The 23,531-nt window shown below is 33.4% G+C and overlaps 2 protein-coding genes across 2 annotated transcripts in view; one reads left to right on the top strand and one right to left on the bottom strand.

The window, feature by feature from the left end:
- Positions 1–14,877, bottom strand: part of LOC134693599 (uncharacterized) — a 31,554-nt gene extending 16,677 nt beyond the window's left edge. Inside the window, exons 1-2 of the mRNA XM_063554443.1 lie at positions 14,790–14,877; positions 2,053–2,093 (exon numbers count right to left, since the gene is read on the bottom strand). Coding sequence (XP_063410513.1) covers positions 2,053–2,093; positions 14,790–14,793 — 45 coding nt within the window. The 5' untranslated portion in view covers positions 14,794–14,877. The remainder of the gene's footprint in view (positions 1–2,052; positions 2,094–14,789) is intronic.
- The window catches only part of LOC134693600 (vitelline envelope sperm lysin receptor-like), a 32,324-nt gene continuing 23,639 nt past the window's right edge, over positions 14,847–23,531 (top strand). Inside the window, exons 1-2 of the mRNA XM_063554444.1 lie at positions 14,847–14,972; positions 19,204–19,243. Of these exons, the coding sequence (XP_063410514.1) occupies positions 14,956–14,972; positions 19,204–19,243 (57 nt within the window). The 5' untranslated portion in view covers positions 14,847–14,955. The remainder of the gene's footprint in view (positions 14,973–19,203; positions 19,244–23,531) is intronic.

Genomic DNA, 23,531 nt, shown 5'->3' with positions numbered 1-23,531 from the left:
ATAGACAGACATTTTTTTTTACAGACATTTCTTAAATAATCAATCTAAATTAAAGATAACTAATATACATGTGTGATAGCACTCGCAGAATCTATATCGACAAAATATTATAGTGTAACGGCTAGCTTCACACTATTAAAGGTAGGTATAACGCAAGCTCTCTATTTTGGCCCTTTGAACTCGAAAATTATTTCACAATATCATAAAAGAGAAGCGAGAGGTACCAGTGGGACAATAAAAATTAAAGTCGATAATAAACTGACAAGGACATGACTTGTAAAGATTTGATTTTTTGATTTTGGTGTTTTAATGCCACTTTTAGGCACCGCATTTAGGCTATTTCGTAGCAGCCAGTTTTTATTGATGGAGAAAGCCGTAGGGCCCGGAGAAAAACACCAACCTTCGATCGGAAAACTGAGTCGAGTGCACCACCACGAGCGGGGTTCGAACTCACAACCTCAGTATTGACTGGCTAGTGATTACAGTAGTAACTACTTAGACCACTCTATCACCGAGGCCCCAACTTAAAAAGAAATAGACGGGCCAGACGAACAAAAGTACACAACACCCACCATAGAAAACTATAGACTGAGCAACACGAACCTTACCAAAAACTGGTAGTAATCTCAGGTGTTCCGGTAGAGAACCAGATCCTGCACAACATGTGGAACTCGTCGTGTTGCTCATGTTAGTACAATCCCGGTAATAAGCCTAAGAGCGAAGGTCGCATTCTGAAAATGGGGACGGGATTGTAGTAACGAAATTAAATCTTTAAAATCATCCTATAACATAACTTTGTAATTTACACATTTTTATTTTATTAGATTGGGAAACAGGTTATTTCATCTTATATCAATCCCTTTCCACTTTGCGGGTAGCCAGCCTTGTTTTGAAATCTACAAGGGTGTCCTTTACTAGCAAGAGATATGGCTCTCTCTTTATAACACGGGTCAGCCATTTATCATCCCCTTCCGACGGACTATCATCGTTTCACAAGACCATACTCGCAAATAGTGCCAAGGACATAAGTCTTTTGATATAAATGAAGTATTTTATCATAAAAACACCTTTTGCGAAAGTTCTCAATTTATCTTTATTTACATAATTCTGGGCATACGATACAGTTACAGGGGAGGTAATGCCGTTGCTAACGTAAATTATTATTTTCGCGACGTCAAACGGTGACGATGATAGTTTTTGACTGATTTTTATCATTCAAACTGATTCAACTTGAAAACAAATTCATGGACCCTTCTTTTTTAAAATGACATTTGGTTTGATTTCGTATTAAGAAGATTATATGTTCCAATTTTCATGACGTAAATAGTGCTTTTTTTTTAAATTTGATTAGTATACAGCAAAAAATGACGGGTTTTTCCTACATTCATTATCTATATAGGTCAAGTGAAATCAATTTCTAATGAATAAAAAAACCCAGAGTAGGTGTGTTCGGATAGAGAATTTTTACTAAAAGTACTTGACGACAGACTTTTCAGTTGGATCTTGAAAATGCATATCTTCGAAAAAACTTTATTTTTTGTTTGTGATTTTAGAGTTATGTATATAGTCTTCAACCACTATTTTTTTTACTCTGCTCTACCACTAAATATTTAATTAGATTTGTTTTAAATGTTAATGAATTTTTCGAAAATTCCTCCTGACAACCGATCAGACAATAGTTTTAAGTTGACTAAATGCAGACAAGTACATTAACTGCTGGCCATCATGCGCATTAGCTAGTAGATACAATTTGTGTTTCAAAATACAACTGGCATATAAGGATCGTAATGGTGATATGAGGATAAATTTATCGGATTTCAAGAGTGAAATTGGCAGCGCGTCATCCCTACAATGATTTCCATTTTACGATTGAAAAAATGAACTGGCGTAATGGGGAGATAATTTTGACGAGGTAGAATCCCGACTGTGACAAGGTTCCTGACATTCGTCTGAACTCGGCCGATTCCGTACCCTCATCTAACGATAGAAGGATAGTAGCGGATTCTACCGAGAATTGCCGAATGGGTTCCTGACTGACAATACTTCACATACCTGGACCAAGGCATACAACAGGACTGTAACCAATCTCAGATCTACAAAATAAGAAATGTTCATTGATATACTGACTACCTGGAACTAATTGGAAAATCTTTACGTTACCTATTTTATACCATTGAAGTAATTGGAAAATCTTTACGTTACTTATTTTATCCATTGAAGTATTATTTACTCGATTTATTTCACTTGACTGGGCGGAGTTTAACCGATTCGCTCACAATAAACCAGTCCATCTATATACAGGTTTTTTAGGATAAACTCATCAATGAAGTGTCCAGTCATTGTTTTGTAAATTCCTTTGATGACAATGATAGGTGATTTGAAATCAGTTATGATTATAACGGTAATCATCCTTATCACACACATCTTTAAATAGACTGTCCTTATGCAAATTAAAACGGAAGCTCCGCCCGATCAGTTGAATTAACATTGGTAATAATTGACATGAACCTTCCATGCATCCAAACCAGATTCAAACTGTTAGGTGATACTAGATTTTTTTTTCATTTCAATACATTGATTGTAGAATTTCTTAACGTATTTTGAATATAAAATGATATTATAAAACAAAAATACAGCTCAATATTTGAAACAAATTGCAAGGGTTTAAGTGTAAACAGTCAGAAATATTTTCAGCCATTCATTTGAACATGTTCAACTTTTCTCTTATACTAATAATGTCTAGTATTATTAATATCCCTTTTATATCTGTTAATTAAAACCAGACAACTTCGTTTGAACCAAACACTAATTGGAAAAAGAGTGTTTCATTTGCACTCATACCACATCTTCTTATGAATACTAAAATAAAAACTTCAAAATTCATATTTCATTTCATCAGGTTACTGCCATAAGTAGGTACATTTAGCATGTTTTGCGTTAAAAAAAGTCGAAACAAATATATCTCTCTATTGATCTTTTATCCTTCTACACATGTCATACATGTATAAACACTATAAACAGGGTTTGTCGCCAACCTGTTAAAAATGATTAGCCAATGACTCAAATATCGTATGTAACGGGCTATTCATTAAACGGTCTGCTCGACTTCTTGATTTATTTCTATATCACAAAGAATGAAAGTCGTACTAGTTAACTCACATGTGAACTTTAACCTAAAGAGTAAAAAATCATTTTATTGAAATCAACTATCGACAATGCGTTTAGTAATGACCAAGAAACTCAGACATTGTTTTAATAAATGAATAATTTGATAAAAAAAATATATTGATTGTATCTTAAATCGCTGTAAACAAAATTGTTTGTAATAGGCATACTAGATTTTAATTAGTTTCTGCTATTGGTTTGCATAGGTTGGGAAATCCGGTCAAATGGGAAAACTTTGATAGCGCTAAAAACATTTTTTTTATTTGAGTCTTTTTTTTCTTATGTTGCGTATTTTTTTGAAAATGGAATCGTGTTTCCTTATAGTCCTACAGAACCATGTTGATCTCATTATTTTAGATATTGAATATATAACATAGTAAGTTAGCAGTGAAAATTGAAACTTTTTAAAAATGTTGATGAATATGGGCCCTGTAGTGTTAGGTACCACCTTAAAAACACTAGATGAATATCAATCATTTACTTGCTTATTTCGGAAATTTTTCTCCTTTGAAAGGTTGTCCACAACCTGTTGAAATTTCTTCAAAAAGTGAAAAGACTAAAATAGGTATTGTTGAACCACCTCAAGTTAATTATCAGGGTTATACAAATATCTTTTTTTTAAAAGGCTACAGTCTTGGAAAAAAACATTATTCAGAATGTACTGTTCTAAATCTGTAAAGGGTTATATATCAATTTGATGTTACAATGCAAAACAAAAACAATGAATACACAATCGAAGTGAAGTATACAACATGCAATGCGTGCAATAATTAAATGAAGAAAAGTCTAACTTCATAAATATAGATAGTAGGTAATAAAACACTTTTAAGGTTCATGTGGATCCTATGGCTAAAATGGTCATATTTTCACCTCAAAATTTACTCTGAGTACACCCAAACCTGCGCATCAGTAAAAAAAATCAGGCATAGCATGCCCTAGATAAATGAATTTTAAGGTTCCACTAAAGTCAAAATATAGGACACTTCATATGTCTGTATTTGTCAACCTATAATGAATAAAGTCATAAACGATGAGAACATATGTTCATTTAAACATACTTAACATATACACACTGTGTTAATTGTAAATAAACTTGAAATTGTTATGTTGTTGCCAAACCGGTTCTTGGGGTGAACACCATATTTTCAAAAAAAATCTGTAGGCCTGCGAGAGACGACTTTATTTGCCTAAAATTGGTATAGACGAATACTGTTACATGTAATGCAGGGCAAGCTCATGTTGATTTGTCACATACATATGTTTTAATGGCATATTTGTCCAATTTCTGTATTGTCCCTTCGATATTCGTTCACTTAGATACATGAAATTAACTGAAACTCGAAAATCAATTAATTTTATAAAAAATCAACATGAGCTTGCCCTGTATTAGATATAACAGTATTCGTCCATACCATTTCTAAACAAATTAAGTCGTCTTGCAGGCCTCCAATTTTTTTTGAAAATTTAGTGTTCACCCCAAGAACCGGTTTGGCAACAACATATCAATTTCAATTTTATTTACAACTTACACAGTGTGTATATGTTAAGTATGTTTAAATGAACATATGTTCTAGTCCAGCGGATATCAGAATAATTGATCACTTTATGGTAAAAGCATGAAACTTGGCAGAATGAAAGATTAAGGGGTATATACAAAATTCAGATATGGAGCCACGAAAAAAAAAACCAATATGGCCGCCAAATTCAAGATGGCCAACATTAGTATAACATAATTCACTTGATGAAGTCTTCCAATTTTAATGTGTTCAGAAGATGTCACAAACTTAAGGAAATACAATTAAGATATGTCAATTATTTTTTTTTTTAAACCTTATAATACAGAAATCATCAAAATGGCGTCCAAATTCAAAATGGCGCGTCAAAATGTCTAAATTTGACAGTATTCGTATGTATACACCATCATTGTGTGATAGAAAGTTACAAAATACGCGAAACTGATCATTTGCTATCGACAAAGGCCTGCAATGTATCATCAATGCCTGGGTGCATAAATAATATTTTCAAAATGGCGGCAATATTCAAAATGGCGCCGTTTAACATGTACAAATTTGACGTTTGTTTTTGAATATGGTATACAAATGATTAAACAATAATGGATAATTTATTTCAATACAAGCACGTATATACAAACATATTATTATTTAATGTAACAGGTGACATAAGCTATGAAATAAAAATGGCCGATACAGTTCAAAATGGCGTCTTCGAAGAATTCTTATTTTTCACAGTTACAGGTAATGACCTTAGAAAATTTCACAATTTTCCTGAAATGAAAAAAACCTAACATATGCAGTATTGAATCAGTGCAAAGAGTATTTCTTTTTTAGAAATGAGATAAGAAATTAAAAAAAAACTCACAAGTAACTATTTAACATAACAACAGATTAAAATTATAATTAAAATATAACACAAATGCAGGGAAATCAAAAGAAAGCACAGTCACGATCAGTTTCTCTTTCACAGTCCGGTGAGCAGTTGCATAATGCTGTGCATTTTAATGCTACTTTCAGGAATTTACATGCTCCTATACATCCTTTCTTGCATCCATAGTGGATGAACTCTTGGCATGACATTGAAGCTTCAGCAAGCACAGACCAGAATGGTACCCAAGTACCATCAAGTTTTTGCCAACCAAATAAATCTGGTGATGGCATACTTGAATTTGCAAATAAACAATTGCACCAAATAACACTACCTTGGTAAGCTGCACGTTTCGTATGTTCAATGAAGAAGTGCATCTCGTGATGGAGGAATATTGTCAATTGTTCTTGTCTTCTGCGTGAATAACTGTTTTCTAAACTCATTCACCATATTAGCTGTACTAGACCGATCATACAAAAGCCCAACATATCGTTCTATTACTATTAACACTTTTAAAATTTCCACTACATTTGGATTTTCAATAACCTGCAGAAATGCTTCTGACAACTCCTCATTTACGAACCATGTATCCCAAGCTGATGTCGTACCTTTCCCAGAAAAAGCTGAGACTGTGTCACAACCGGTAAATGAATGGAACAGTAGAAAGACTTTCAATTTCAATGGTCCTAGAGCAAGGCACAATCCATGAATTGAAATATTTAGAAAGTTCTTTCCAGTGCCAAAACCTATCCACAGCTGTTCAGCCATTTGAATTCCCCTTTTGATGCAGCTGGGAATGAGGACATATCAATTGAAAGTTCTCCTTCAACTAATGGGATATCTGGTTCGATGAATATTAGTACAGCTGGTGGAAGATTTGAATAACTCTCTGGTAAAAGAGACACTCTTTTTGACTGGCATTTCAACATAGGTTCAGATTGGTCAAATGTTTGAACAACGCCTTGAACATCCTCTGAAATATGTTGGAATAAAGATATATCTGTACCATGAAATGAATCTTTTAACGAGATACTGCTTGAATTGTGATCAATGTTGTCTACAGCAGATGAAGTAAATACATTATGTAGTGGATTGGTAGGGCAAACAATACCTTCTTTGACATAACGACGACAAGCATCCTTGGCCATGGAAGTAGAAATTTCTAACACTCGGTCGTAGGAGACAGACAGTCGTGTACTATAAACTCGAGATGAAACATCTGCACCTAGACATGTTATTCTTTCCGTATAAAGTTTACATGGATCTGACAATCTGAAAATGCAATACCAGGGATTTGACTTTCCTTCTTAGATTCGACCTTATCATTTTTCATTTCAATTTGAGATGCCGGATTATATTAGGAAACAAAACATTTAGAGTGGTACTTTGCTTTCTTTGCAATTAGATCACCAGCACTTAACTTTGCAAGTAACAACGTGTCATTTAATTTTACTGCTCATTCTCTCACACGTGTATCCTGTCCAAACGTTGAGGACTCATGAAGGGCTTTTTGACCATTTTCATTACAGAAAAAGCACATAGACGGGCTACTGGTGCACTGAACGGAGAAGCTATGTCTAGTTGTCTTTTAGGTTTGGTTGCTTTATCATCTATTCCCTCATGTGAGGTTGGTTTTTCTGCTCTATCCAACTTTGTCCTGTTCAGTTTCAAGTTGCAAGATTTGTGCCAACATGCCTTTTGGTCAATGAAATACTGTGCTATTCCAGATCCCTCATCTAAATATAAGTTTTCAATGCACATATTAATGCCTTCAGGCATCAATCGTAATTCATGAAACTTCTAAATATTGTCAGCTAAAGATTGATGACCAGTACCAACATTGAGACGTTTAGAATCAAATGGGCATATACGTTTTTCATCTATTATTTCTTTGCATAGGATGCAATTTGCCCAATCAATATTATTTAACTTAGTTGGTTTGTCATATTCTACTCTTGATACCCTGAACGTCTTTTCAGTAGCCATGTTGTAAGAAATATGATCGTAAATTAGTTTATATATTCCTTGTATATAACTTCTGTATGCCAGACGCGTGTTTCGTCTACAAATGACGTATCAGTGACGCTTGAATCGAAAAAGTTAAAAAGACAAACAAAAAGTATGTAATTTAATATTTGACGACCTGAAATCCTGAAAATTTTGCAAAGCACAAATATTTGTTGATTATTAATAGCTTTCTAGATATACACGATATAGTTTCTGATAATAAGACTTTTGACGGCCATTTTGAATTTGTCGGCCATTAAGCAATTATTTTTGATTGTTCCATATTCAGAAAAGATTAATTAGCATCATAACTAGCAATATGCAAAGTTTTTTGCTTTTATTTTCAAATGATCAATTATACCATTTTTTTTGGACTCTGCCTCATGACTGTTGGCGGCCATTTTGAATTTGTCGGCCATTATGGAATTATTTTGATTGTTCCATATTCATTAAAGATTAATAAGCACCATAACTAGCAATATGCAAAGTGTTGTGTTTTTATTTTCAATGATAAATTATACCATATTTTTGGACTCTGCCTCATGACTGTTGGTGGCCATTTTGAAATTGGCGGCCATTTTTTTTTTTTTTTTTATTGATCCATATTAAGAAAAGATTAATAATCATCATAAGTAGCAATATGCAAAGTTTTGTGCTTTTATTTTCAAAATTTAACTTAAACTCTATTTTTGGACTCTGCTTCATGACTGTTGGAGGCCATTTTGAAATTGGCGGCCATTGTGGATTTTTTTTTGATGGCTCCATATCCAAAAATGTTTATAAGCATCATAACTAACACTGTGCAAAGTTTCATGCTTTTACCATAAAGTGATCAATTGTCCCAAAATATTGGACTTAGCTGCTGGACTATTCTCATAGTTTATGACTTTATTCATTATAGGGTGAAAAATACAGGCAAAGTTTAGATGTTTATGAAGTGTCCTATATTTTGACCTTAGTGGAACCTAAAGTATGTTTTATCTTTTAGAAAAATAAAACTTACCAGGATTTTGCCGTGCACTTTTTTTCATTCCTCCAGAAGGTGCCAAAATAAACTAAGTCGGGAAACTACGGAAGCCGATAAGGGTCATTCAAAAAAAATATATTATGTCGTAATTACGGCAAAGCATGTCGTAATTTCGACATAACATGTCGTTATAACGACATCGCTATGTCGTAATTTCGACATGACATGTCGTTAAAACGACATCGGTATGTCGTAATTCCGACATATGTGTCGTTTTTACGACATAGCTATGTCGTAATAACGACATCGCTGTATATAAAAGAATATGTATTATGATTGCCAAGAGACTAAATGACTCAAAAATTAACAGCTATAGGTCATTATAGTGCCCCCAATAATAAGAAAAGCCCCCGCATAGTCAGCTATAAAAGAGCGAGGAAAAATACCAGAGGAAGAGTCCCCGAAATGCTGTGTGGCAGACAGTGTTATTAATTAATTTTTAGCTCCCTTGGTAAAACTCCAAATGTCATGTTTTTCATTGCTTAATAATTTACATGAAGCTTATAATAATATTATATATGTATTTGTTAACTGCATAGCTTTTGCTATTTGAATTCATTGGTTAAAGATTTTTATTTATATTGTAAAGTTTAATATTTGCATCGTCGCAAAATCTTTGGTTACCTTCTTTGGATACCTTCAGTGAGAATCTTATATATTTTATAGATACCAACAATTCTGATAAGTTAAAGGCCGTGAATGAACTGGAATTGTATCGTCGCTAAATCAATAGTTATCTTCTGTAATACTTATGACCTTAAACTAGTATTTATTATAGATTCCATCTAAGTTAACGGCCGTGGAAGAGTAAGAATACAGATTTAACATAAAAGCTGTACAGCCGGACAAGGTTGATATAAACTTCTGTTTGTTGGCAGAAAAATATGCGGAATTATATGAGGACTGATATTGCAAAACCAAGCATTCTCCTTTTAAATTAGTTTATTCGGTTTTTTATACTAGTTCCGTTCGTTTTGTGATGTCATTTTATCATTACCAGGAGTTGTGGAAATCGATTTAATAATGTTTACCCTTTTAAGTTATTTCAACTAAAAATGCAGTACTGTCGCAAGTAATGTAGGAAGCAAAGATGAGACGGAAGTACTTGTAAACGGTTTTCCATATTTTTTTTATCATCGGAATTTTAACTTTCAAACTGCATATCATCTGTCATTGTAAAATTTCTATATCTTTATTCAACCCCAATACAAATATATCTGACACTCTGGTTAAATTTGAATAGAATTGTATTTTCCCTGGCACATATGTTGTCGAAATACATCCCTTTAATTACTTGAACCTTGGCTTGAGAATTATTTCCCCAATATGCAAAGTTTTGTGCTTTTATTTTCAAAATTTAACTTAAACTCTATTTTTGGACTCTGCTTCATGACTGTTGGAGGCCATTTTGAAATTGGCGGCCATTGTGGATTTTTTTTTGATGGCTCCATATCCAAAAATGTTTATAAGCATCATAACTAACACTGTGCAAAGTTTCATGCTTTTACCATAAAGTGATCAATTGTCCCAAAATATTGGACTTAGCTGCTGGACTATTCTCATAGTTTATGACTTTATTCATTATAGGGTGAAAAATACAGGCAAAGTTTAGATGTTTATGAAGTGTCCTATATTTTGACCTTAGTGGAACCTAAAGTATGTTTTATCTTTTAGAAAAATAAAACTTACCAGGATTTTGCCGTGTACTTTTTTTCATTCCTCCAGAAGGTGCCAAAATAAACTAAGTCGGGAAACTACGGAAGCCGATAAGGGTCATTCAAAAAAAAAATATTATGTCGTAATTACGGCAAAGCATGTCGTAATTTCGACATAACATGTCGTTATAACGACATCGCTATGTCGTAATTTCGACATGACATGTCGTTAAAACGACATCGGTATGTCGTAATTCCGACATATGTGTCGTTTTTACGACATAGCTATGTCGTAATAACGACATCGCTGTATATAAAAGAATATGTATTATGATTGCCAAGAGACTAAATGACACAAAAATTAACAGCTATAGGTCATTATAGTGCCCCCAATAATAAGAAAAGCCCCCGCATAGTCAGCTATAAAAGAGCGAGGAAAAATACCAGAGGAAGAGTCCCCGAAATGCTGTGTGGCAGACAGTGTTATTAATTAATTTTTAGCTCCCTTGGTAAAACTCCAAATGTCATGTTTTTCATTGCTTAATAATTTACATGAAGCTTATAATAATATTATATATGTATTTGTTAACTGCATAGCTTTTGCTATTTGAATTCATTGGTTAAAGATTTTTATTTATATTGTAAAGTTTAATATTTGCATCGTCGCAAAATCTTTGGTTACCTTCTTTGGATACCTTCAGTGAGAATCTTATATATTTTATAGATACCAACAATTCTGATAAGTTAAAGGCCGTGAATGAACTGGAATTGTATCGTCGCTAAATCAATAGTTATCTTCTGTAATACTTATGACCTTAAACTAGTATTTATTATAGATTCCATCTAAGTTAACGGCCGTGGAAGAGTAAGAATACAGATTTAACATAAAAGCTGTACAGCCGGACAAGGTTGATATAAACTTCTGTTTGTTGGCAGAAAAATATGCGGAATTATATGAGGACTGATATTGCAAAACCAAGCATTCTCCTTTTAAATTAGTTTATTCGGTTTTTTATACTAGTTCCGTTCGTTTTGTGATGTCATTTTATCATTACCAGGAGTTGTGGAAATCGATTTAATAATGTTTACCCTTTTAAGTTATTTCAACTAAAAATGCAGTACTGTCGCAAGTAATGTAGGAAGCAAAGATGAGACGGAAGTACTTGTAAACGGTTTTCCATATTTTTTTTATCATCGGAATTTTAACTTTCAAACTGCATATCATCTGTCATTGTAAAATTTCTATATCTTTATTCAACCCCAATACAAATATATCTGACACTCTGGTTAAATTTGAATAGAATTGTATTTTCCCTGGCACATATGTTGTCGAAATACATCCCTTTAATTACTTGAACCTTGGCTTGAGAATTATTTCCCCAAGTCATCTATAGTGTTCTGATATACATTATAAAATATAGTAATCTACTCCTGGATCGTCCGCGAAAACGGCAAATATAATTCCAGTTTTTTTTGTATTAATTCGATGAAACGGTTTTCGTCGCTGTTTGAGATTCGATTCGTCTTTCAATTACCTCCATTTCATGCACAAGTTTATATTGACGAAAAGTTCCGGCTTTGCTAGTACAGGAATTACTCTCATCACGACAGTTATAACATGAATAGCAGGACAAATCGAGAAGTAAAACATTCCGTGAACTAGTATTAAGTCTTTTGATATTGCTTTTGTTATTGGTGGTTGCACCTTACTGAAGTGACGACTTTAAATGATCTATTTCGGAGTACTTCCGTAACATAAATTTAAATTTGCATTTTACATTTAGAGAACTGTCTTGGTGTCTCCAATTTGTCTTTGCAAAAGTTGGACGAAGTTCATGTTATGGGATTTTTTCCCCATTCTCAATTCTTTTAAATAAATCGTTAAAAGCTATAAACCATTAATAAAAAATGCAAAATTTAACCCGTGTCGAACCTAGTATGTCCCCGGGCGGATACTTTAGCAACATGCACTATTCTTTTTTTCGTCAGTAATCATCAACCTCTTTTTCCGAAATTCATAACACGATTTGTTTTAATTATCATGAACATTTAATTGAATCTTTAGCACATGTAACGTCGGAAATTAGCGTCTTTAGGATTTTCGACGTTTTTTCATTATTGTCTTGCTCTTTTTATTCATGTTCTGCTATATCCGGCTTAAAGCAACCAACAATCAATCAATCTGCTATATCTACTTATAAAATTCACTTTCAGCCGTTGAGTTAACGAAAAACGTCGTTGGACATTTTTCTTATTCCAGCTTAATATGCAGCCACCTAGTCAAATGAAATTTGGCAAAATAACGGCTTAAACGCCAAAAAGAACCGACACATGTCGTTGTTCCTGCCAAGAATCAAGAAGATCAGAGAATAAGAAATAGGATCACTATACATAAAGGTTAAAACAGTTTTTCATAAATGTAACGTTGGATATCCGTTTTTTTTTCACATAGCTTTCTTATTTCAATCCTCAAACATACTAGATTACTTAGTATATGATCAAGAGCTGTAAAAACATAATTCAAAACATACATTACATTTGTTTTAATATTGGTCCGTGTTTTTTTTAGCATTTTGAAGATTCTGTTTTAAATCCTAGGGGTTGTAGGAACACCGTGCCCAACGTTTGAAAGTAGAAATAGAGCAATCAATACTTCACTTGACCCTTATTACAAGAAACCATGTAGTTTGCGCTTATATTTAGGGAGACGGAAAGCTTGGCTTGCTTTGGTAGGATTGATACTTCCACATCTTAATTCTTTTTCACCTAGTAATTTAATTCCTTGTCTGGTTATACTTTCCCGTCCCCAGCGGGTATTTCATTAACCTTAGAGGGGTTCTATATAATATATAAGTTTCTCACTGAAGGTATCCAAAGAAGGTAGCCAAAGATTTTGCGACGCTGCAAATATTAAACTTTACAATATAATTAAATATCTCTTACCAATAAATTCAAATAGCAGAAGCTATGCAATTAACAAATGTATACTCATTAAGCTGCGTGTAAACTATCTTACAATGAAATACATTAAATGTGAAATTTGGAGTATTACCAAGGGAGCTAAAAATTAATTAATAACAGCATTTCGGGGTCTCTATCTCTGGTATCTTTCCTCCCTCTTTTATAGCATAATGTGAGGGCTTTTCTAATTATTAGGGGCATTGTGATGACCTATAGTTGTTAATTTCTGTGTCATTTAGTCTCTTGGCAATCATTAAACATATTCTTTTATATATAGCGATGTCGTTAAAACGACATGATATGTCGAAATTACGACATAGTGATGTCGTTGTAACGACATGTTATGTAGAAATTACGACATATATGTCGAAATTATGACATAGCGATGTCGTTATAACGACATTTTATGTCGAAATTACGACATAGCGATGTCGTAATAACGACATGTTATGTCGAAATTACGACATGCCATGTCGTAATTACGACATAATTTTATTTTTTTGAATGGCCTTTATCGGCTTCCGTAGGAAACAGGTTTCAGAACTTCCCCACAGGTAAAAATTAATGTGAGTATTTTTGATTGACATCGACATTAGACCCATGGACAATAGATACTTGACAATAATTGGTTATTTAAATTGTGTGTGTACCTGAGTGGCCATATCAAGTTAAACTCAACTGTTTGTTAATTTTATCATCTTCTGCAGAGACGAAAAAAAGGGTACGACAAAATCTAGTTAAGTTATGAATTTTCTAAATCATACAATGGATTTGAATTCTATTTATGCTATGCCTTAAAACTTTTCCAGATGCACATGTTTGCCTGTACTCAGAGAAAATTTTGAGGTGAAAATACGGCCATTTTAGCCATAGGGTCCACAAGAACCTTAAAGTACACCTATCAGGGTGTGCTCGACTTTAATGACTAAACACTATGAATTAAGTGTTTGTGATTTTAAAGATAGTTTATGAATTTCTGTTCAATAATAAACGCAGGCATATCATGATGACCAACAATCAAGTTATCAATAATTTAGTCAAAAAGCAGTGGCGGATCCAGGGAAAAGGGTGTGGTGTGTGTTTGTGTGTGTGTGTGGGGGGGGGGGGGGGGTCCGGGGTTAGCACCCCCCTTTTTTGACGACCAATGCATTTGAATGGGAGCATATAGTTGGAACCCCCCTTTCCTCTGGGTTGGGAGCCCCCTTTTTAAAATGACTGGATCTACACCTGGAGAGCTATAATGAAAACCCATGTAATAAAGTCTGGGTTATCTCTAAAATTGTTATCGACACAAAATATCCTTTTTTCATAACATGCAATGAAACAATACAATAGGTTGCTGTGAATGATGTTTCTGAAAGGTATATATAATTATGGCATGTGTTTACGACTTTTTTTAAACTGTCGGGGGTCATACACCTCGAGTCGAGATTACCTAAAATCTGTAAATGACTTTATGATTCATACAAATTAAATATATTGTAAGTTAAAATGAAACATATTTTGAAATAGGTTGCACATATAATAAAACTAGAATAGAACATTATAATAACAATACGATAACAATAAAATTGGTTGAAAGTTTTACAAACCCATTTCGGCGGAAGTAAACAGTGTGATGCCACGTGCTGCATGTGGTCTGCTTGAATACTACGCAATTAAATTGGGAAATTCCCGCGAAAAGACATTTGTGAGCCAATCCAGTTATACCATTCTGAGCCAGAGGCTACCATCTTAGATTGTCGGTTGCTTATCTGAATGAAGTATCATTTTATGTAAGTAACATCTCTAATACGAAAATAGAAATAATTTTGAACAATTATATGCCATAATTGATTAAAGTGAAAACAAACTGGATATATGCAATTTAAAAAAAATGTTTGGTATCAACATTTCAAATGTCGGTCAATTCTCTAAATGAGTAAATACTTCAACTGAAGATTTTTTTGAAACTGTTAGAAATGAAAATGATTTAGCTGAATCTTTTTACTTAAAAAAGTAAACACGTATTATGGCATGAAAGTGTTGTAAAAGTTAAAAAAAAATGTCAACTTCTAGAACTTCTTGCAGGTTTCGTCAGTCTTGTAACTTGTGACAGTTACAAAAAGTTGCATGGAATCATACATTATTATTTTTTTTAGGGGGAGGGGCTGCTGTTATGCTAATGTGCAATTTCAATTGTCATCTTCCGGTTCAAATATATCTTTCGAAACTTTGAAAATATAACTTTTTTGACAGTTTGATGGTTAATTACTCATTAAACAGGCTAAGAACAACCACTCATTATATTAACCCATGTTAAGGATTAAAGACCAAATGGAATATTCATTTACAGAGCAAAAGAATGTAATTTTTTTTTTGAAAATTCAATGTGTTTAGATTAATAGTGCAACTTATGATTGTCGACTTAAACGGAAAATGAATAAAATAAATGTACTTTCTTGGAGAACTAGAGGTGGCATGATTGCCATTGAGACAACAATCGTCCAAAGTTTTAATGACGTGAATGTAAGCATTCATTTGCAACCATATACAGACTTCAACAATGAGAACACTCTAGGCCGTATAGTCGGCTTAATAAATTGCGTTATTGATCCTTATGAAAAACAGAATCTTCCAGTCAGGTATTCAGAAAATGAGCTTACCAAAATTGTTCACCTTTTAACACAAATTTGTATTTAATAATATTATGTATAATGTTTTAAGCCATTGGCCCATATGAGCGTAAACCGGTAAAGTGCTTTTCAATAAAGTAAAATAATATTTTCCATTGAATCATAAAAAAAAACTTTTTTGCACTGTAACTTTATATCCCATTTGGGTTACTTGAATTATATTTCTCCAGGTCGTACCCGTTCCATAGCACACCGTTGAGAAAACACAGAATAATTTTCTGATTTCACGATTTTGATCCGATACAGCAGAATCGATCAAGACACAGAGCTCCAGATAAGAATTCACAAATTGGGGTTTAACCCACCATTTTCTTATGTAATTGGGTGATGCAGATTTTTAATTGCATTATCAATTCCAATTCACCCCTCGAGTTAATATCAAATTGGGTTTTTCACCAACTAGCTCCTTAATGTATTGGGTTTTTTCATCAACATACTATTTAATATTTAGGCAATATCAACCCCGGATGTTTTTCCATTTTAAGGTTTATGTACCCTTCTGTAGCCATTTTTGTACGAACTTTTCAAACTTCAATTGTATCAAAACTACAGATATAATGAATAATAGAGATAGGCCATTTTGTACATATTCCAAGGGGAAACTTGATGCAAAGCATTATTTTTTACTGTTCCATTATTGCATTTAAGAGAACTTTGTGGAAAATAAATCCAGATTTTTATAGAAAATCCACAGCCTTTATCCTTGTACTCTCATATTTGGCAATATGTTGATTAAAAGATATAGGATTATTGCATGCAGTGCTAGCATTGATTTCCTCAAAACAAGTTTATAAATGTAATTATTAGTTAAAACAAATATAAATATGGCCAAAATCAAGTACACCTTTTAGGGTGCGCTCGACTTTAGTGACTCAGGACGAGGTGTTTTGGAATTTACAGGTTATTTAGAACTTTTTGTAAAAAATAAACACTAGCACATCATAGAAAATCAAGTGAGTAATTTATGTTTCAAATTTTATAACAAAAATCTCTGTATTAAAGGCTGTGGATTTTCTATAAAAATCTGGATTTATTTGCCACAAAGTCCTCTTTTTCTATCAAATGCAATGAAACAGTAAAAAATAATGCTTTGCATCAAGTTTCCCCTTGGAATATGTACTTAATGGCCTATCTCTATTATTTATTATATCTGTAGTTTTGATACAATTGAGGTTAGAAAAATTCTTACAAAAATGGCTACAGAAGGGTACATAAACCTTAAATATGTTTCTTTCTTTGAATAATATGTGCTATAGCTATTTTATTTTCTTAATTCACTGACGAGCAATTGTAGGTTTAATTTGTGTGCCGTTTCAAACCTTCTGCCAGTTTTGTATTTCCTCACAACTTATGTAAACTGTAAATAACGGATATGTGTATTCCCAGGCACTCGCCTCTGACAAAATACACACAGATCTATTTTTCTCTTATATACCTTTATATAAAAATTCTGAGAGGAATGCCTGTGTGTGTATTCACTCATTAACCATAAAACGAAGAAAACAAATAGTATATAAACCCTTATTATACTTGAATGTGGGGGTATACTGTTCTACCTCTGCCTGTCCGTCCGTCCGTCAGTCAGTCCGTCCCATGAATATTTTTCGTCGCATTTTTCTCAGGAACTACAATACAAGAATTTCTGAAATTTGGTTTCAGGATTTATATAAGTCAGCTATACCGTGTGATGCGTTTTCAGATTCATCACATAACAACTTCCTGTTTACCGAACACTTGCATATTTTTACACTATTTATATTATCCACTTGCGGCGGGGGTATCATCAGTGAGCAGTAGCTCGCAGTTTCACTTGTTAGAACTTTTGGTTTCCAATTACATATCATTTCATAATTTATTTGGCCTTTCACACTTTCTAACGGCAACTGATTCAGTTTTTGACGAAGTCTCGTGTTTATTAGCAATGTTCTCGTTAAGGTACGCAAACACGCCAATGGGTTCGACGGACGCTTCCTAAAAACACTGGCTGAGTGTTGTTATCATCATATCTTTCCCTCAGTTATTCAAAAGAAGCTGAAAACATGCTTCTATTCAATATTTTTATCGGACATTCACTTTCGTTTTAATTCAATGTATGTTATGATAAGTCTCGAGCAATTCGAAAAAATATGACAACATGACACACGCTAATTGGATAAACGCCGAGAAAATCGAAATGATTTCAAAAACACGTTGAGCAAGGGAAAATTCCAACAGGGACCCATTTCAGCAGGGAACTATTTTTTAGAACGAAAGGACATTTCCAATTGTAAATACAATCAAAATAGATTTACGCAACAAGTGAAAACAGATAAGGGTAAATAACGCAAACGGTAGCCAACAAAGGGGTTGAGAACTCATGGTTTTGGCATATAATTGGGTTTTCCTTTGAATTAATTGGGTTATTGAACCCTGCAATGGGCAATTGCATTAGGTTTTCTGTTATTTGTATTGCGTTATCACGAAAATACGCAGCTTATCTGGAGCTCTGAAGACATGATAGCCGAGCATGATAGTCACGATTGTAATCCGACTAGACCAAATCGCCCGAGTTTCCCCGATGTAACGGGGCCGTCACCTAACCTTTCGGGATGCTTTGCTGGTCTCTCCCGAACCTCCCGATCTGTAGGAATATGCTACGAACGTATATGAATGATGTGTTATTCTATCATCAAGGATAGTAATCCGAGTTTTTTCACTTTTCGTGTCTTAGTGCTGTCTGATCGCAAACGGGAACCATACTCGGCACTGTGCGAACGCAACATTATCAAATTAAGACCGATCTTTCATCAACAGATCTCAGGAATCATCCATATTTTTTAAAGTGTGAACGAGGTCTTATAAAAAGATGTGGTATGATTGCCAATGAGACAACTCTCCACAAGAGACCAACATGACACAGAAATTAACAACTACAGGTCACCATACGGCCTTTCAACAATGAGTAAAGCCCATACAGCATAGTCAGCTATAATTGTCCCAATAATGAAAATGTTAAACAATTCAAACGAGAAAACTAACGGCCTAGTTTATGTACAATAAATGAACGAAAAACATTTAAACAAACGACAGCCACTGAATTACAGGCACCTGACTTCGGACAGACACATACATACAGTTTGGGGCGGGGTTAAACAGTGTTAGCAGGATCCCTACGCTTCCCCTAACCTGGGACAGCGGTATAGCAGTACAACATAATAGCGAACTATCAAAATAAGTTGAAAAAGGCTCAACTCATCAGAAGGAAAAAAAATACAAGTGAACTTAGTTTTGTTTATTAACTTCAAATGTTATGCATGAGCTAAGAATACATCTATAAATTTGTGTATTTCAGGATGTTCAACTGTGGAATACTGTTACTTCTTCTGTTTAAGGTAATTAATTAGTTTGTTAACGGATCAATACATTACAAATTTCACAGGTGATTTCATTAAGTGTGAAGCCAAATGTAATTGATTGGTAGATGAACCATGAAATATATGGTCAAGTATACTACCCTCCTTTCGAAGTCGGCGTTTTACGTTTCCGCAAATTGGCATTACTTTTCCGGAAAAAAAAGATGACGTTTCCTGAAAAAAGTTTACGTTTCCGCAAAAATATCTTACTTTTCCGGAAAAAAAGTCACTATTTCGGAAAAAATGAATTATTGCTTTTCCGCAAATAATTGAGGAATACCTGTTGATCGAAAGCAAAGCCATAAAATAAAATAAATATTAAGTAAGTCAACAGGCATCATAACATGCAAGTAAAATTCATCATTTAAATCTATGAAAACGTACTATGTTCAAAAGTCAGCACTAATCAGAAATATCTTGATATGAGTTCATAAGTCAGTCCTGGCAGAATATTTGTAGCCAACACGCCGTACAAAGTCCAGAATAGTACATTCACCGTTTACAAGTTTTGTATTTTGTTGAAGAAGGAAGTCCGTCTTCTCCTTTTCACATTTCCAAACGGATGCCTTAACAGTTAGAGTTCTCATCTTGATGTAAGATGGTGTTTGCATATGACAGTTCTTGTCCATTCGTTTTTGATGCGTTTTGTTTTTTGATTTTGCCATGTGATTATGGACTTTCCAAATTGATTTTCCTCTGAGTTCAGTATTTTTGTGATTTTACTTTTTGCAGTATCAATAACACATCGATAAAAACAAAAATGTTAGGATGGCTATCGTAAAACTGCTCGTTCAAGTGGGAATGAAAAGACTCGGCACTATTCGTGTTTTCGTAATAGCAGTATGCATTACACATTCAAAGTCATTATGAACTACCTCGGGCTGGAGAGTTATTCTTCGGGTGGTGCACACATCGATAAGCCGATCCATCAGTTTCGTGTAACATTCCTCGGATTCGAGTGGAAGTAACGCAAATACAAGACGAATGAAGTTATCATTTTTACATCCATGTATCGAATAAACTGAGTTGGTAGAAGAATTTCGGACAGGATTTAAATGTGCCATTTATGAAAATATTAGTGATTTCATGACATAGACATACCAAGTTGGTGAAACATGAAAGTATAACGATTCCCGAATCAAAATCATTGACTAACTAAAAGTGAAAATAAGTTTCAGTTTTGTTAGTGTTCAAATCTATTTGTCTTAATGTTTCTAGAATTTCTAATCTACATTTAGGTAATTTTGGAAACTGCTTTCGCCTGTCTCTGTATAATATAAGGACTAGCAACATTTTTCAAGTCAATATATATTCAAATATTTATAATTTACCAGGTAAATTTCCGGAAAAGTAATAAATACAAATTGCGGAAACGTATACTTTAAATTTGAGGAAACGTAGCATTGGGACTTTGAAAAATTAGCGGAAATGCAATACGCCCTTCGAAGTAGCCTACTCCAACAGACCGATAGATTGGTTATCTGCTGGACTAGTCTACAGTAACTCTTAAAGGAGGGTAATTTACCTGACCTAACACTGACTTCACGGTCCAGCTAACAAGCAAGCTAACCAAAGATATTACCATTGGCTGAACACACTCAATGAAATCGACTGTAAAGATTTTTTTTTACCTTAACCAAGACAGAATGAAAGGTTGCCTAAGATTTTAGTAAGAGTGGTCGTTCTTTTGTATTTATAAGCTGATAGTTTCTGATGCGAAATGCGAAATCGAGAAGATATAATTTCCAGTTACGACAGTAGAAATGGTGGTCAGATTTATAATGGTACTAGCGTTCATTTTCGTTTATTTTATAAGAATTCTGTTGTTTTTGTTTTATTGTGGGGGGGGTTACTTTTTACACAGAAATACATTATTTTTTTTTAAATGTTTTAATTAAAAAAGAAAGAAAATGTTAAGATGACTGATAAAATATTTTTAATATTATACTTATTTGTTCATAACCTTGTTTAGCTTATTTAAAAAAATATGTCGCATATTGGTCGCTGCCCACCTTTACATTATTGCGAGAATATCAATCTCGTGTAGATGACCACCGATAATCTATAAATACAAGATGTACGGTGTATAATTCGTGATCCTCAGTCTTTAGTTTTCTATGTTGTGTTTAAAACACTGTTGTTTGACTTTGATCGTTTTCTTTTTTGTTTGCCATGGCGTTGTCACTTTATTTAGTTTAGTTGAGTTTAAACATATTTATTTACTGTAACAGTGGATTGGGAAACAAGTTTTGCAATGTATATTCATCACTTTATTTACGATTTAGGAGTTTGCATGTATCATTTTCCTTTCATTTATAAGATATCTTATTTATATTATAAAGTTAATAAGTTATTTAATAAAGTTAATACGTTATTTCAAATACTTTCAGGTAAAAATACACATTTATCTCGTAAAGATACAAGTGTGGACACAGATGAGTGTGGATAGTATGTTTGGATGTTCGACTGTGTCTTATGACAATACAGTTCTATGTTTTTCCTATATGGTGTTAATAACTGTGTTGCACGGTGACAACCGATCTGAGCATTAGGAGTGTTATTTATTTGATATTGTTTTATGTTCAATACAGACATGGGGAGACAGTAATTACATTAGTTATCAAATGATAATGATAGAACATGTTCTACATCTTTGGTTTTGGATACATTTTGTAGCTGGGAATTGTTAATTTCTGTGTCGATTTGGTCTCTTGTGGAGAATTGTCTCATTGGCAATCATACCTCATCTTTTTTTATATAATTTGCTTACTATTGGTATGGTTCTATTTACATTACTTTGTGGTGGATCGTCAGTATCATTAGTAATTTTTTTTGTTAAAATGTCGAATTTCTTCCTCAGATTAGAATACATTTATTGGTTTTAAGTAATGACAATGGCTCATGTCTGACATGATTATTGGGGCTAAATAAGATTTGTGCTGATTTATATCAATTCTTTATATCTCCTCCAAAGCTGGTGCAAGCAAAGACAAATTTTGACTAAAATAAAAATGATTTCACAAAAGAACCTTTGTGAGCATGCTTCAAAGACTCATAACTGCTCCAAAAGTAATCTGATCGAATTTGAAGCACGTCAAGCAGATATCATCAACATCTACTTTTAAATAAGTCTTAATATGTCTTAATACCTAAAAAGCTATTTAGTACTCGAAAGGCATTGCAAAATTATTCCTTTTCATTTTTTGTTTTGTTATATGGATACAAATATAAGTGATACATGTACCAATACAGTATTTGTTGTGGTATGCAAGAGTAGTAATTAACATTTACTGTAACAATGTTAATTCACACAAATTAAGAAATAACAAATGAATGGAACAGATACTCCGCATGGTGCTGCTTTATATGACTGCAGAGGTGGAAACCTGAACGGTTGGGGCTAGTATGGACACAACATTCAAGCTGGATACAGCTCTGAATTTGGATTGTGGTTAAATAGTTGACACAACATAGGTTTCTGACACAGATTGAATGTGGTCTAAGGCCTAAATTAAAATATTGTTTGTTTCCCCAATCCCGACCCTGCCAAGCCAGGTGTGGATAGGTAGGTAGGGAAATAATTTAATTTTTCCAAAAAGCTTGAATATTATCGGACGATCCGGCAAGCCTAAAAATCCAAAATGAATAAAATAATATTTCACTTAGTTTTGACAATAAAATTTTATGAGTAGCACCAATTTTGAAGGGTCGGTCGGGATTGGGGGAAACAAACAATATTTTATTTAAAGCCTAAGAACTTCAACTTAAAAATTTTAAATTGGACATTTACCTATTTTGGTCCAATATCCAAAATCTAAATACATGGTTAAATTCAGAATATCATAGAACCTGAAGAATTCAATTTTTGATGAAATCAAATAATGTTTAATTTTAGACCCTTTAGACCTCCATGTGGACCAATTTGATAACCGGGCCCAAATATTAAAAATCTAAATACACGGTTAGATTCGGCATATTGAAGAACCCCATATATTCATTTTTTTTTTGAAATGAAACCAAGTTCAATTTTTGACCCTTTGGATCTTAATGTAGACCAATTTGAAAACCGGACAACAATACTGTGCAATTGAATATTCCTGGCTATTGGCATTACTGTGCAATTGAAAATTTCTTGCTATTGCGCAATATTGTGTTGTGCAATTAGATATTTCTTGCTATTGTGCAATTAAAAATTTCTTGCTATTGCACAATACTGTGCAATTGGAGATTTCATGCTATTGTGCAATACTGTGCAATTGAACATTTC

Source organism: Mytilus trossulus, chromosome 12 (genome assembly GCF_036588685.1).
Source record: "Mytilus trossulus isolate FHL-02 chromosome 12, PNRI_Mtr1.1.1.hap1, whole genome shotgun sequence".
Classification (NCBI taxonomy): domain Eukaryota; kingdom Metazoa; phylum Mollusca; class Bivalvia; order Mytilida; family Mytilidae; genus Mytilus; species Mytilus trossulus.
This window is presented reverse-complemented; position numbering and strand designations above follow the sequence as displayed.